This window comes from Crotalus tigris, unplaced genomic scaffold (assembly GCF_016545835.1).
Source record: "Crotalus tigris isolate CLP2741 ecotype Arizona unplaced genomic scaffold, ASM1654583v1 scf7180000018016.4438896, whole genome shotgun sequence".
Taxonomy (NCBI): Eukaryota; Metazoa; Chordata; class Lepidosauria; order Squamata; family Viperidae; genus Crotalus; species Crotalus tigris.
Genome location: NW_024096778.1, coordinates 3,307,164 through 3,324,528, shown reverse-complemented (window position 1 = coordinate 3,324,528; position 17,365 = coordinate 3,307,164). Strand labels below are relative to the sequence as shown.

The window sequence follows — 17,365 nt, the reverse complement described above, 5'->3', positions numbered from 1 at the left end:
TGCCTAATGATACTAAATAACTTTTTAGATTTCTGTCTTTTCAGCCAAGCTAGTTGCTTTTCCTATAGGAAGACTTGAATTCCTAGTTTCCTAGTTTCTAATGCAGACTTTAACCACCAAACAGATTTTCTTCCTTCTTCTCCACTGGCTAGGTTTGTGGTCTAATTCACAGTGGAGTGAGTTTTAACTTTAAATATGATGGCAATTAAACAAGCTCTCCCAGCTCTGACCATCATATCCTGAAAACGTAGTATTCAATCAAATATTAGGCTGTTGCCAGTACGTTCCATATTAAGCACACCTCTCAACTGAACTGACTTAAAAACGGAACACTGATTTTATGTGTTAAGCCATATCAATTTCCCTTAAACTAGCATCTTCCTGAATATTTAATCATCTCTGATAAATGTATTTCATTTGGCCTTAAACAGCACAAGACAAAGTAAAACAATATTCAGGAGAACAAATCCAACGAATGTGTGAGGTTCATCCATGGCAGATATATCTAGTAAGGGTAGTTTCCAAGTTTTTAATAAATGATCTTCTGTTTTATAGCTAAATGATATTTAGGGCTAAGCCTTATTTTATGGGCTGGTCTTGAAAGTATTTATAATGCCAAAGGATAACCTCTTAGGACATTGAAATATAATTGGTACACAGTGGGTTGGGATGATGTACCTTTTGAAGAAAAAAAGGACTAGTGTATAAGGATTGCTATTTACAATAATGCCCGTGAAGAGGGAAATCCAAAGCAGGTGGTTCAAAGGCAGAGAGAAGGGGTTGGCATCTGAAGGCGAAAACTTTCACTCCTCCACTCCAGCTTCTCTTTATTTTAAGGACCTTGGGGAGGGAAAGTAAGAGTGTTTGCTGTTCCTGGCAGAGTCCTCCCACTAGTGCATAAGCAGAAGCTTAGGCAATATGTGAATAGCTGCATACGGAGTTTGGCAATGAATCTGAGGTGGGCTAGAGAGATTATTTATGCAGAAGCATGCAAGGGAGAAGGAAAATACCCCATTTTAATATACTTATATATGAGTGATAAGTGATAGCAGTTTTGAGTTCTTTCAACCCCCCCCCCCAAATGCCTTTAATTCACACGAGCACAAGATTAATATCTTGCTTTGCCTCTTCACTACCCCACCCCCACTCCTGCCTCGTTCTTTTTTCTCCGCACAAGGAAAACGTGGGTTAGTACCATTTTATTGTTCTGTTGGGGAAGATTTGAGCAGGAGCTTTTGTCTTTTTAAAGGGCTAATCTAATCAGGGATAGGTGGCTGTTTTCAAAAAGCAAAACCAAAAGATTGGCGTGTGCTGGGGGGGGGGCTGGCGTGGGAGGGGGAGAGTAAAAGATCCCTTCCAACCAGCCCTCTCCCCCCCCCACCCCACCCCAAATACCCCTGGAACTGAGACGGGAGGGAGGGAAGGAGGGGAAAGGATGAAATCGAATTGGACAAGGGGAAGTCTGGAGGGCGACCGGGTGTCTCTTTGAAGATGTGGTGCCCTGGTGAAATCCACCCCACTGCTAGAGGCGCGGCAAAAAAAAAAAAAAGAAAGAAAGAAAGAAAGAAAGAAAGAAAAAGAAAGGAAGAGTTGGAGGAGGAATGCTATTGCCGGTTTCCAGGGTGAAATCCTCAGGCTTGAACGTTACAACCAACAGGAGCAAAATCTCTACCTTAACAGCAGCAGCGAGCGTAGCGAGCAGCAGAGGAAGACCTAGAATCGGCCAATCTCAAATCAGTGTTAATCAGGCAGCTATCTCACAGCCATCTGCATTTAAATTGCACACGAATCCACAGGAGAGAAAGAAAGGTTGTAGCCTCACATAAGCGTGAAGCCAGACCCAGGCAGCGATGGTATGCACTGGGTAGCCGGGGTGGGGGGTGGGGGGGGAAGCAGAGAGGGAATGCCACAAGAGGCTTTTGTTTTATTCCCCCCGCGATGAGTTTTTGCAGTGCTTTGAGCAGTTAGGAAGCGTCGGGCGGCGGGGAAAAGCTTCCGCTTCTCTGGCAGGCAGAAAGAACTCCGAAGCTGGACGTGGTTTCAGCACCAAGAGCTTTGGACAGCTCACTGCGTTCGGCAGAGCTGCCTGCTTGTCTTCTACAACCCCCCCGCCCGTTCCACGCCGCCTCTGTTCCTCCCCCCCCCCCCCGCGCATTACTGTACAGCTGGAGATGCATCTAAATTAAGTCCTATTCAACAACAAGTAGCTCTCTTCTGTCCGGGAACCCACACTAGACTCTGCTCTCAATTAAACTGCCTTTTCTTTTCACGGAATTGACCGCCCGCCGTAATTATCCCGATTTTTTTCTCTCTCTTTCTCCTCCTCCTCCTCCTTCTCTGCCTCTCTCTTTCCTTCCTTCCCTCCCTCCCTCCCCCCCCCTCTCTCTTCTTGCAGGAACGACTCTTTGGGAACCTGGTCCACCCAGGGATGTAAAACTGTGCTTACCGATGCATCCCATACGAAATGCTTATGTGATCGTCTCTCTACCTTCGCCATTTTGGCTCAGCAACCTAGAGAAATAGTAAGTAACAAAGGAGGGGAGGGAAACTAAAAGAAAAAAAACGCTGAGTTTAATGGAAAGGCTGAGAGAATGTTTTAATGCATTCCGGATTAACTCCAGATATATTTCAGTAACCTGTATTCAGGAATTTTATCAGTGCTGCGGGTCAGAAAGAGATTGGATCTTTTCCCTCTGTAGCTTACAGTTTATGGAAATGAATTACAGATTTTTTTTGCCACACAAACAACTACGGTCAATTTCAGATGTGGAGCAGATCCTATTTGTAAAGTGGAAACTTAGCAACTGTAATAGACTACATTTAAGAATAAATTAATAAAATAGGAATGGGCGAGATATTTCTAATCATTAGTGCCAGCAGAATAAGGAACCTAGCCACTCTTGTTAAACAGATTGCAGTTGTGCATTTTCAGTACAGAGAATATATATTATTTGCTGACATTTATGAGAGACAATTCTATATGCATAAAGCAACAAAAATGTAAAATAACTAAAAATAACTATGAATATATCTTTAAAAAAAAAAAGCCCTGCCTATTAAAATAGATTTCAAAGTACCTGGGCAACCTAAGGGAAACAGTGTTAAGTGTACAGTCAGCAATCATCTTACCTGTAACCAAGAAGTGTCTTGACTGAAATAAACTCAAAATCCATTTTAAACAATATGTTTTATATTGCCTAGATGACACATCATATCTAGATAAAATGTCATTTACACTGGAGCCTTTAGGCTTTTCAGCAGCATATTGCTAAATCAAGCAGGGTATCTCTGAAAACTTCTTGGTTTAATTGTTTAATTAACCAATAACATATACATTTTGCAATTAAAAAAACTGATAAAAGAGGTGGAATTGCGGGTATGTGTGAGGTATATTTGGTTGCATTAAAAAAGACTTTTCTTCCTCAAGGTCATTTATTCTCCAACCGTGAAAATATTAAACATGAGAATTTTTTGTCTGTTTGTTTTAGAGGTCCAGATTTTTCAATTACTCTATGCATTTTTGTGAATTTTTCCATTGGTGTTTCTTTTATCCATTTAAAGCCACAAGAAAAAAACTGTATGACTTTAAGGCAAAGTTATTGTACTGTCAAAAAGTTTAGTCATAAGCATTGGGTAAGGAACTGGATAGCATTTAATTTGTCAAAATGAGCCAAATTATTTCTTCAGCTCATTACTTTGGCTATCAAGGGAAGATGTAATTCCAAAATGTGTTGCTGTTTTCCTAAAGCTAAGAATCTGTAAGGGCAATAAATATCCTGGCCTCCCATGGAACTAACCTTCTTGGAAAGAAACAAAACTATTTCTTTGTTTGGTGAGTGAAATTGGCCTTGATCCTTATTCAAGGCCAATACAGTAGGCATTAATTTAGTATTCTGAAATCCCAGGGGCTTAAAAGTATTACAGTCTCAAATAGAGGCTAAAGTAGGGAGGAATGGCTGCTTACTGGTAATACCATTGACATGAAATCACTATGTACCAACTAGATTTTGCAACATCTTTTTTTGCTGTAGTTATTAGAATATGATTTCCTGTGATAGATATTTGTTATGATCCACAGATCATGGAGTCGTCTGGTGCTCCCTCAGTAACCCTAATAGTAGGCAGTGGCCTTTCATGCTTGGCTTTGATCACACTAGCAGTTGTCTATGCAGCACTATGGAGGTATGTAATTGATAAGTGGCTTTGTAAAACCACTAAAGAAGCTTTTCTGCTCTAAATAAAAGAAAAATATGTGTTTCTTCTATAAGGGTTGCTAATTAGATATTGTAATCTGTTTAAAATGTTAATGTTTTGTTGTTAAGGTTGTCCTACTCATGATTAAATATCTACTTTTTTCTTTAATGGCATTAAGGACATCAGTTCTGACCAAAAAAATCTTTGTGAGTGCTGAAGCTGCAACGCACATTTAAATTTCCATTATATTCAAAGAATTTCCCTTTCACTTCTATGAAGATATATGTGTATACTTCTATCCCCTTCATTGAGAAGCCCTGAGGCTCTAATCTGAGACTATCATTCATTATGGTAAACAAAACAATTGAGTGAAAAGTATTCCTAGTACTTCAGCATTTCTACTCATGTAATCCTAGTTCCTGTTGATTCAGTGGCACAATATTGCTTATTGCATAACAGGCCCTCAGTAAGTTCTATCTTTGAACCACTGCATATATTCAGTTTTCTTAATACAGTGCTCTGTGAATGCACCCATGAATACACAAGCACAGAGAATGCTTCACACAATCTGAGACACCCCATAGTGATTTCCACATATCAACAGCAATTGTGGATTGAAGATTTGTGTGTGTGTGTGTGTGTGTGTGTGTGTGTGTGTGTGTAGATTTTCACTAACTGAATGTGTCCTCAATTATCACCTGAGATTAAACTGATTGTATGTGCTACCCCTTAGATCACATTCACAGTGGAAGCAAGGGAAAAAAACCCAATTTGAAGGAATGACCTTTTTGCAATTTAAAAGCAAAAAAAAATAAAAAATGAAGTAACCACTGAATGGAAAAATGATACTGAATTACAGCATGCTTACAGCTTATTCTTTCCCATGATATCTGAATAAGTAGATGTTTCATCCAATTGATTCAGAAGAAACAGAACACTACAGATCTAGTTTATTATTAATCACTAATATATATTCATGCATGACACTGAGGAAGTAAATAAATGAATACATCTACATATATTAAAATATGTAGGTGAACACACTAAAATACAATGCTGCCCGAAGTTGCACATAGTAAGCATAATAGTTTTGGCTTGTGTAAACTATAAGGCTAAAGCACCATTCCCTCTTTGCCTTATTGTTTAGAAGTCATATTCAGGGGCAACGGAGATGGCCTCTGTGGACTTTTACACTACTTATGGCCCAAGTGGCTATAAAGATGAATTATAAATACTGTATGATGTGTTAATGACTATATCTTCCATTAAAATGAAAGTAACGTGAAACTAGGAGTAGGAGTATATCAGTAGAGTCACCATAGGGAGGAAAGTGGGATAAAGCGATCCAGACTCATTTAGTGAGGTGGATGGTTATAGAAATAGAACAAACAAAACAAAATCAAATCAAATCAAATCAATGGAGCAAAGTAACTGTCCAGAGGAAAAAAAAAACAGGGGACCTTGTTTGTTCACTTGAGAAAGTATTGTCCAGGTCCCTTTAAGATACAGAGGAAACCCATCATGTCTGTAATAAATTGATTGGATTTCATATTTCTGTAAAATTACTCATTATGTTCTCTTCAATAACCATGTAGCAAAATTCCTTGTTTGGGAATGATTCATATTAAAAAAAACAACCTCTTGTAAATTTGAGGTTTTGATTGAGCCAATCAAATCGTAGTATAATTCCTTGATTTTTTTAAAAAAAATGTAGCAGCTTTAGAATATACTTGGTTTGGTATAATCCCAAATATTTTTTTCAACATAAAAATGAGGTCTTTCATCAATCAAGTTTCATATAGGATTTGCATAATTTGGACAAATATATACATAAACCACAATATCCAACGTGCAGTATCAGGTAGTTAAAAATACATTTTACTGATTTAAGAAAATAAATTATATCTTTACATGCTAAATATATTTTATAAGGTATAACATTTTGGAGAAGTTTAAATTGTTTAGTAATGCTAAACTTTCTACTAACTCTCTGTGAATCTCACCATTTTAGGAGCAAATATCTTAGATCAAAATATACAAAATATACGTTCTTCCCAATATAACTTTGAGGGTCCATTATCCTCAAACAGTTTGTTATGAGGCATGTAGCTATAGAAGAGCATGGAGTTTGTGAAACTATCTCTAAATATATTACTCTAATTATCAGAGGGGATGTAAATACAATACATTTACAAACATGTACAAAATATTATGAACTTTGTCTTAAACTGAATGGCAAAGCCATGATTGTCCATCAAGTAAATGAGTTATTAATTTACTAAAATTAAGTTTGTGCAAGATTTACTCTTCAGCAGTGGAATGAATTATCTCTTCTAATGTCTGTATACTTTGTAAAAACATAATTAAGCAGTACTTTAATTAGTGAAACAAATCTAGCCAAACAATGTTCCATTTTGAATCTGAATAATCCATTTCTATATAACCATCAATTTAGCTTTGTTAATCATATGAACATCCACTCAAATATTCCTACTGCATCTGTGGGCATAATCCTCCAGTAATGTCCACTGTAGGTCTCAGGAGAACAGGAAGGGCATGAATAGATTTATCATACATACTTAATTCAATTCATAGTCATTTCTCTATGGCATCTGTAAAAATAATTCCCCAGTGGACTTCAACCACTCAAACAGCTGCATTCTTTTGAAATGGATGGTAGAGTATCTTCTAATTTCAGTATCAAAACAATTCGAGATTGCAAACTTCAAAATTTACCATATTTGTGTCTAATTTCTTATTACTATTGAAATATTGTTTGTTTCTTTGTTCCCAATTCTGATATTAATTACTATTAGCCTGTACAATTCCAAATAAAAGAGGTTTAAATACTCATTTAACTGTTCATTTAAAAAGTTAACTTTAAACTACTTATGCTTTAAAATTGTTATTAATACTTAAAAATTATCAGTATTAATTATTTGTTTTAATAAGAATTTACTGAATTTTGGAATGCATTTTTTAAAAATATTTTGTGTGTGTGTGTTTCCTTGAACAGGTACATCAGATCTGAGAGGTCCATAATTCTAATTAATTTCTGCCTATCTATTATATCATCAAATATTCTCATATTGGTCGGACAAACACAAACACATAATAAGGTATGACTAAACTGCCTTTATATTTTAATTGCTTGCAATCTGTTTTTGTACAGCTGGGTTCTTTTCAGTTTTGGCAACAACAACCAAAAAAAAAAAAAAGACCCTTTGCAGAAATTGATAGCTATCTGATGAAATATTAGGAAGTAGAAAAAAAAAGATTCAATGTGTTTTGTTGAAAATCTTTTTTTCCTTTCCAAACCTCCATTTCCTATAATTCCTATAATTGGTGTTTTCAATAGCAAAATGTGTAGATTTCAAAGCTGTAATATGATGCATCAAAATCATATATTCTAGCTCATTATGGTAACTATAATGAATAGTGTTACAATGTTTTTTGTCTTTTGTTAACATATTGACATTCAATAAAGACAGATAAATTCTTAGAAAGTAACATCTGAGTATACATATACATCTGATGAATGTTAAAGCAAAACTAGATTAACGGTCATAAAATGAATTGTTGGTATGTTCTTTACCTGCATTGTTCAGTTTCTTTCCTTTTGTCTCAATGGTGTTACTTAGTTGTGGTAAAAAAAAAACCCTTTTATTTAATGTTTAATGAGATATGATTCTCAAACATAAATTTAATTTTCTTGACCTGAAGCACAGGCAAATCCATTGGCAACACTCGTGTTCTAATTCTAAAGTCAACAATAGTTTTACTGACTTTGATAACTTTTACTTTAATACATAAATTTTATACATAAGCATAAGCTTACTTTCAACTATTTTTCTATTAGCTCATGGATCAGACTAAGATTAATGTTGTATGAGATGTTCTAAGTAGTCTGATTCAACCACAGTAATTTGTACAGGTGTGAAATGAACGATTTGTGTAAATTCAGAGTTTAACACAAATATAATCTCAAGAACTGTGTTTTTTTCTAATTCCTTTAATTTTAAAGTTTAAAAGACAAGGAAATTAAGATTTCATGTATGTGAAATAGTATGTGAACCCTGTAATCTATGACTTTCCAATTGTCAATTCTGTGATTTACTGATCATGTTACTATTTCCAGCTGTTGAGAAACTACTTAGCTAAAGATTAGGTGTATAAAAAGAATGAGGGTGATTTATACTCTGTTCCTAAGAGCTGTTGCATTGTCAAAGACATAATTGGAGGGGCTTATCATTAGAGCAAGCAAGTTGCACAGATCCTGTTCTGCAGAGCATGAACCATTGCAAATGTTTAGGATTGTACTGTCACTCCAAGTAAAGCTGAGGAGCTAAGATATTTTTTTTTTTGACATTAGCTGCACTGTTGATCCCAATCTCTCTTTCTCTCAAACTAATTACCAATTTTAGGTATTTCTTTGTAACATTTACCTTCATGAATCTCATTATATCTTTCAAGTTGATATGCAGATGAGATGCTGTCCCAATTTATTATAATCAGTGGTAATTTCACCATTGGCTTATCACATTGTTCAAGGAAAGAAAATCAAATTCTTTCACAAACCTACAGTGTTTTGATAATGCATTGATGATGGCGTAGAATTAAAGTTCATTATTCTGCCTGAACTAGTCCAATCCTTAATATTGCAGTATCTCAAATCACAGGATAGGCTTCTTAATTAAATTAGCACATGAAGAACAATATGCAAATAACAGTGCAAGGTAGAAAGAAGAAAGTTAAGCAGCTGTCCAGTAATAATCTTTGTGAAAGAAGGATGTCCCCAAACTGTGTCATTTTATGGAAATCCCTGAAAAGTGTATTCGCTTTCACTGTTTGCCTAAATCAGTTAATCTGCATGAATTCTGAAATATGAATGCATAAATCAAGTCTTCAGAAGGGTACCACCTTAATTCATCTACAGGCTCAATTTTATATACATGCTAAACAGTCACTTTGCTATGAATATAATGTTGCTTCAAAGCAAAGGTGAATACTGTATTGGATATTATCTTGCAGGAAAAAATAGCCATGCCTGTGTGAAAGTCACTGAATACAGAGCTGGGTGAGGGGGGATACTGTTATGTCAAATGTATTTCTTTTTAGAAAGTATTTTAAATACTTGGTGGATTTCCTTCACCCCTTTTCTTTCCCATTCACCCACCACAAGCTTAGCAATGAAACCAACATAGTTACAACCCTATAAATCCTCTCCTCTCCTCTCCTCTTCTCACATGATTTCACAAAAAGCTTCTTTTCTTCCTGATTGCTCAACCTCTTGATCTGTACACTCTCTTATAATTTGCTAAGAAAGTATTTTTATGGCTGAAGGGTAGAATAAGATATTCTATCTAACACGTGTCTTTATTAATTTATTAATTAGTAGCAAAATGCAATTTAAATCAGTGATGTTTAATTCTGAACTCATGTACTCTTATACCAGGCTTAACTTTATGCTTTCTGCAATCTTACTAATTTTACGCATATAACCATAATTCAGCCGTGTGTTTAACTTTGGGAGAGGTTACCACTCCATCGACTGAAAATAAGTGTGTGTATAACAGTTCAAAATGCAGAACTGAAACTAGATATACACTCATAATTCTCCTACATGGTTTATTTGACTAAGCACTTCAGAACATTTAGGTCTGGAATTAGGTTGATTCCTAAGCTTTCTGCAAAAGAAATAATATCTAAGTTGAGGGTACTATTACACTAATCAAATCCTTATTTAGTATTACAGTTTAAGTGACTTGGTATTTTAATTCATAAGTGAATAGAAAAGTTGCATATTTTCCCTTTGTCTCTTTTAACAGCAGTATTGGAAAGAGACAACTTGTTCTGTTTTTCCTATTCAAGAAGAGTGGTGTCCTTGTTTAAGAGCATCTTCTCTTAGGACAGGATTATGCAATTGTTAGTGGCTCAGAGGCCATACCAGGCTTTGTGTAGCATGTCAAGAGCTACATTTCAAACCTGGCTGAATTTGAATATTGGTTTATTGCTTCAAGGTGTTTCTCATCTTCATTGCATTCATTTATTCATCAAATTTATATAGCTGCCCATCTCAAAAACAAGTGACAAGGATAAAATATGTACTGTATACAAATAATTATTATTACTCTTCTAAATGTTTAAAAAACTTTTTAAAAAACTCAGTGCTAAGAGACAACAGATATTAGGCTAAGAGCAGATGTTAATAACAACGGAGCCACCTCAGTATCTCGCCAGTCCCCTGAGGTTTTCAGGTCTGATGGCACAAGCAGGTTTTGAGAGATTTTTGGAAAATCAACATAGATGGAGCTAGCCTCACTCGAGGAGCGGGGGGAGTGGAGATGTTCCATAAAGTACCATGGCAATAAAGGCCATCATCTGAGACCCTCCAAATGTAATTCCCTAGCTGACAGGACCATAGCATGCATACATATGGTGAGAAAGATAGATGTAACTGAAGACAGTCTTTCAAATAACCCAGCTCCAGGCCCTGTAGGGCTTTAAAGGTTAAAAACACCTTGAATTGATTCCAGAAACAGGCTGGTAACAAATGCAGCTCACAGAGTAGAGGTGTAATGTTTGTTCTACAAGGCACACACATAACTGCCCACTGCATTGCATTTTGCCCAGCTGAAATTTTGGGATACTCTTCAAGAGAAGTCCCATGTGGAGCCTAGTTACAATAGTCCAATCAGGTGACTAGGGCATGAGTGACTGTGAGCAGTGACCCTTGATCTAGGAACAAGGACAATGGGCATACAATACAAAGTTGTAGAAAGATCCTTCTAACCGTGACTGCAAGTGTTCTTTATGTTATGAGTCTAGCAGGATCCCCAATTTATGCATAGGGTCTGTTTGGGGTAGTGCATCCCCCCGTAACCAAAAATGGCATAGTCCTGGAACCGGTAGGCCCCAAAATTTAAAGCCATTCATTCTTATCAGGCTTCAGATGAAAGCTATTGTTTTTCAACAAGGCTTAACCATAGTGGTACAGTGGTTAGAATTCAATATTGCAGGCTAACTCTGCCCACAGCCAAGAGTTTGATCCTGACCGGCCCAAGATTGACTCAGATCTTCCATCCTTCCAAGATTGGTAAAATGAGGACCAGATTATTGGGGGAAATATGCTGACATTTATAAACTGCTCAGAGAGTGCTGTAAAGAACTATGGGGCGATATATAAGTCTAAGTGCTATTGCTATTCATCCAGACCCTTGTAGTTTCCAGGCACAAATGTTCACTGCATCACTTAATCCACCAGGGGCAAAGATATGTAATTGGGTACTATCAGTATACCAATGACTCCCTCGTCCCATAGTGATGGATGAGCTCACCCAGCCCCTCATGTAGATGTTGAATAGGTACAGATCCTTGCAACACTCCACACTGTATGGAACCAAGGGTGGGATCTCTCTCTGCCAATCACCATCACATGGATTGACCACAGAGAAAAGAGGTGAACTAGCAGAACACAGTGCTGCCCATCCCAGTGGGCATTAGAATTCATTATAGCAACTAATTTATATACTATCTAGCCAACACTGAATACTAAATCTATGAATCAGGATATTTTTTAAAAAAAAAAACTGTTTTAAAGTTAAGTTCACTAATCAATAGGTAAGAGGAATTTGTAGATTGAAATTTTATTCCAAGGAAGCAGTTAACATAGAAAGACTATAGGATATACTCCGTACTTTTATAGTGGAAAAGGTGAGGGTAGAATTAACCATTATTTCTCATTAATGGGCTTTATGATTATGTATCATAAAATTTCAAGGGCTTAAAGGGACTGCACTTTTCCCTAACTGAATTATGGAAAATAGATTGGAATGTTTTTTTTAATATCACTGAAGAAGCCTTTGCTTGAATACGTATCAGGCTTTTGGAGAATTCTTCTGATTTCTTCAAAGCTAAAATATCCTTGAAAAGTGTAGGAACAAGCAACGTTTACCCATAGAAGGCACACTTTTATTTGTTTATTTATTAAACCTCAGAGCATATTAAGGTAACACCATTATATTTTCAGAAGTGCCCCTAGAGAAAATATAATTTCATCCTCAGATATTTTTGGAATCCAGAAATTGCTCTCTAAGACTGCCATGCAAATTTTAGGAGTTTGAAATATTTGTAGCTTCTGAAAAATTTCCTGGACTCAGGCAAGTTATCCAGGGACTAAGCCTACAAAAGTAAGTGCAATAAAAGACTAACAGTATGTGGTTTCACAAATGCATGGGGAAATCCCCTCCTTCCATAAACAGGTGGCCTTTGCACAACACCTGTGAAACATACGTTGACATAGTGCTGCCTGGTATTTTGATTTACAGAAAATCTTTAGCAAAAGGCCAAATCTAACATTCAGTGTTAAACACAGGAATATCTTACGATATAACTGAATTGGTTTACATCCATTAAAGTTAATTTAGGTTGCATCCGACAAGTGACAACCTAAATCTATGTTGGTTGAAAGTATATGGCAAAGCTGAGCAATTCTGTGGCTGACAGTGATTTATTTCTCTTTGCCCAAACCTATTGCTCAATGCTGCAAACATATGCAGGCCATGAGTGTATGATATTTCCGCTAAAGCCCCATCTCCCTATTTATTTCTTCTCTGCTTTTGAGCAGTTCCACATACTACATTGGAAGCTGCATCTGATATTTGTTAAAAAAAAAAGAGGTTAAAAAAATTAAAAAGCCACATAATTGTTTCCAAATTGGCTTGCTGTCTCCTACTGTGCTACAAAGAATTGGATTTTAGATTTTGCATTTTCTTACTTGCAGCTTGAAACCATTAGATTGTACTCTATTTTTAGCATACTGTATTATGAACATCCCTTTCCCTCTTCAAGTCACTGATTGGCATCAGTGTTTAGTGGTGGATGGGCGGGTGGGGGAGATACTGTACATCAAATCATGACTTCATTTTAAACACACACACACAAAAAAAATCCAAAGTGAGCAAACGTAATTTCTGAGTTATTCTGGAAGGGCAGGAAGATTATTTAAAGTAATGGCAAAAAAAGCATCAAGGTAGAAGTTAGCTAAGGATCTTTCCTTATTTCTTAGTTTTAGTCAGTTGGTATGTCCTTTATGTTAAGTAGAGTTTGCATGACACATTACCCTTTGAGATACAATCCTACTTTGTCACAATATGTGGAGAATGTTGTTGACGTCTCTAAATAATGAGACTTTTGTAGTATTCTAATTAAGACTGCTGAAGGAGAAGAGATTCAGAAACTAAGTGCTAAATAGGCCATCCAGTTGATTCTTACAGAGATTGTTAAAGTCAGAAGGTTAAAACAAGATCCCCAAATAATTATTTCTAAAATGCTAATGCAGGGGTCTTCAAAGTTGGCCTTTTTATGACTTGTGGACTTCAACTCCCAGAATTCCTCAGCCAGCATACCTGGCTGAGGAATTCTGGGAGTTGAAGTCCACAAGTCATAAAAGGGTCAAGTTTGAAGACCCCTGTGCTAATGCTTATCAATGGAGGATATACAGCATATATTATAAATCCATGTCTGATCAGATTAACTTAAGATAACAATTCCTAATCTCAACTTTCTGTACCTAACTCTGTCAGGGAAACACCCAGAATAACAAAATTAATTTACCTTGTCAGATTGTTTCAGTACTGTATTATCTATATTAACTAGCAGTGGTTCTCCAGATTTTCTTTTTGAGGTCTTTCCTAATTCTAGCTTTAGGGTTGAACTGGAATTATCTGTCTGCAAAGCTTGTGACTTGATACTGAGTTAGCACTTGTATCAGTATAACTCTTCATGAAATTTAGTTGATCAGCCTGCTAACACTTCATATTTTTCATATTAATTAGCTTTGTGTTTCTAACCAGTGAGAACTAGAGTATGATTAGATGATTCCTCTTCCCCCATCTCAGAGAATATAGGTAAACATATATGTAAAATAGAATAGAATAGAATAGAATAGAATAGAATAGAATAGAATAGAATAGAATAGAATAGAATAGAATAGAATAGAATAGAATAGAATAGAATAGAATAGTTGGAAGGGACCTTGTAGGTTTTCTAATCCAACTCCCTGCCCAAGCAGGAATCCCTATACCGTTTCTGACAAATGGCAGTCCAATCTCTTCTTGAAAGCCTCCAGTAATGAAGCATCAACAACATCTGAAGGCAGTCTGTTCCATAGGTTGATTGTTCTCGCTGTCAGGAAATTTCTCCTTATTTCCAGGTTGAATCTCTCCTTGATCAGTTTCCATCTATTATTCCTTCTCTGCTTTCAGGTGCTTTGGAAAATAAGTTGACCCCCCTCCTCTCTGTGATAGCCCCTCAAATATTGGAACACTGCTATCATGTCTCTCCTGGTCCTTCTCTTCACTAGACTAGCCATGCCCAGTTCCTGTAACCACTCTTCATATGTTTTAGCCTCCAGTTCCCTAATCATCTTTGTTGCTCTTCTCTGCACTTTTTATAGAGTCTTGACATCTTTTTTATAGTGTGGAGACCAAAATTGGTTGCAGTATTCTAGGTGTGGTCTTACTAAGGCTTTATAGAGTGGTATTAGTATCTCACATGATCTTGATTGAATCCCTCTGTTAATGAAACTTAGGATTGTATTGGCTTTTTTGGCTGCCACTGCACATCGTTGGCTCATATTTAATTGATTGTCCACTAAGACTCCAAGATCCCTCTCTCAGTTGCTGCTATTTAGCCTGGTTTCACCCAATCTATATCTGTAGTTTTGGTTTTTCTTGCCTAAGAAAAACTTTACTTTTCTCTACGTTGAATTTCATTTTGTTAGATAGGGCCCAGTATTCAAATCTGTTAAGATCCCTCTGGATCGTGAGCCTATCAGCTTAGTGTTATTTGCAAATTTGATAAGTTCCCTTTCTATTCCCTCATCTAGGTTGTTTATGAAGATGTTGAAGAGTACTGGGCCTAGGACAGAACCTTGTGGTACCCCACTGCTTACTTTATGTAGATGTAGTACCATTAAGGACTACTCTTTGAGTGCAAGGTTTGTCAGCCAGTTAAAAATCCATCTGATGGTGATGCTGTCTATCCCACTTTTTTTAATCTTTCCAGGAAGTAGGTTGTGGTCTGCTTTGTTGAATGCCTTGCTGAAGTCCAAGTATACCACGTTCACAGCATTTTGCTGGTCTACCAATTTAGTCATCTGATCAAATAATGAAATAAGATTGGTTTGGCATGATCTGTTTTTAACAAACCAGTGCTGGCTTCTAGCTATATCTTTGTTTCTAGAACAAGTATATCATGTCTTGAGTGATATTACCCTTTGGTTGATTCTGTATTTAAGGTCACATATAAAATTTTTCTTTACCAACATGTCCAGACCTAGAACAAGAATCATTCAGAGTAGTAGTTTCTTACTTTTGTGGCATAGTTGGATGGGTGTTAGATCAGTTTATGGAAAATAGGCCTGTGCTAGGCAGCAATGCTTTGTTTTGACATGGCGTGTTACATGGTGGCTCCTTTTCATCACATTTTGGGGCGTCTTCTAGCACCTCCAGTAATTGGAAGAGGTTTCAGTTTTTGTACTACCTTTTCCAGTGTTGTTGCTTTCCCAGGCAGAATGGATCAGAATGAAGCAAAGCATGCCTTCAAAGTTTCGTTTAGCCATATTAGAGAATTTGTGGGCCTTCAGCTAAACTGGAATGCCCTATACCTCCTACCAGCATGACCAATGCCACATCTTATTTGAAGTTCTAGTTTATCACAGACTCTCCTATGCATGTCTTATTCCTAAACTAAATATTTTTAATTTGAAAATTCTGGTGTTCTAATAGGTGGGATAAAATTTGGAGCTCTTTCTCCTTGTAAGTTCTACAAATAGGGGGAAAGTGGTTGTTAGTCCATTCTTCCAAACGTTCATAGGAATTTCAGAATATAGTAGCCAAATTAAATTGAGCTTGGAGGGAAAATTACATTTCTTCCTGAGTATTGTTCTTCATCTGGAAACAAATGATAGGATTTAATCTTGGCTGTCAAATGCAAGTGAAGAGGAGCAAGAGAGTCCCCCTAATAACATCTATGCCTTCTTTTAGAAACAGTTTTTGTTCAGCTTTTACTCTAGAGTATGAAGTATTCCTTGTATATTGTAGTTATCTAGAACTGAATATACTTCAATGAATTAACACAGAAAGATATTCTGATAGTTGGAAACACTTGAGACATGTTGGTTTCAAAAATTGAAAATTGGAAAGGGGTAACAAGTTACTCCAGTAAAATTTGTTTGTAGTGCACTGTCCTCTATTATTCCACCATGAATTGATTTGTTTTTGCTTTTACTATCATGAAATCTAGTGTTCTGAAATCCATAGTAGTGGCTTCTCAACGGAAGCACCTCAAGCTGTGAAATACTCTTCCACTACAGAATATGTATTATTAAGTGGCAAACAATGGTATTTTAACTGTCCATTTCATCAGTGTTTGGGCATACAGTATGTATCACAACAGCATGGCTTTTAATAGAGTGTAATACATTTTGATTTCGTTTGGGTAATAATAACTTTCCAATGAAGGGCAGACATCAAAAATATCATCATAAAGAAATGAAATACATTCCCCTTTTCAGTCAGTCACCCGTGCTACTCTGTTCCATTCTCCCGCTTGCTAAGGTTTCCATTTTCTCTCTCCCTTGCTCCCTGGAAATCTGTAGCTTTTTAGCATACCCACTCCTCATTGTGTGGTTGGGGAATTTATTTTTAATCTTCTTATGTTGCTACAAAACCAGATTCCCTTTTGAGCTTAATCATTCGTGCTGAAGATTTACTATTTTGCTTATTTATTGTTCATTTTAATTGTTGCTTTTGCTTCTGATCTGTTACCCACATAATATTGTTTCATGATGTTATTTGCAGGTGTGGTTTAGTTTTCTTACCGTGAATGTTTTATTGTGTTCATGTTAATTTTCAGACTGAGGATGTTTTATTGAAATTTTAACAGCTACAAAGTTTGGATCATGATTGTCTAACCTTTTGGCTTGCTTGGGCTTCACTGAGGGAAGAAGAATTGTCTTGGGTTACTATAAAATTTATAGTATAGTTAAAATATATAAATAGCAAATTTCCTTTATTTTTTTTACATTTTTTATTATATTGTGGGGCTGCATTACTAGCTGTCCAGGGCCACATGTGGCCACAGGCCACAGGTTAGACGTGCCTGGTCT

At 36.4% G+C, this 17,365-nt stretch overlaps 1 protein-coding gene across 3 annotated transcripts in view; it reads left to right on the top strand.

Moving 5' to 3' along the window:
- ADGRB3 (adhesion G protein-coupled receptor B3) overlaps positions 1-17,365 on the top strand; it is a 509,374-nt gene that overhangs the window by 365,604 nt on the left and 126,405 nt on the right. For all 3 annotated transcript variants that reach the window (XM_039346725.1, XM_039346723.1, XM_039346726.1), the window contains 3 exons: positions 2,396-2,522; positions 4,079-4,182; positions 7,211-7,313. In XM_039346725.1, the coding sequence (XP_039202659.1) occupies positions 2,396-2,522; positions 4,079-4,182; positions 7,211-7,313 (334 nt within the window). The remainder of the gene's footprint in view (positions 1-2,395; positions 2,523-4,078; positions 4,183-7,210; positions 7,314-17,365) is intronic.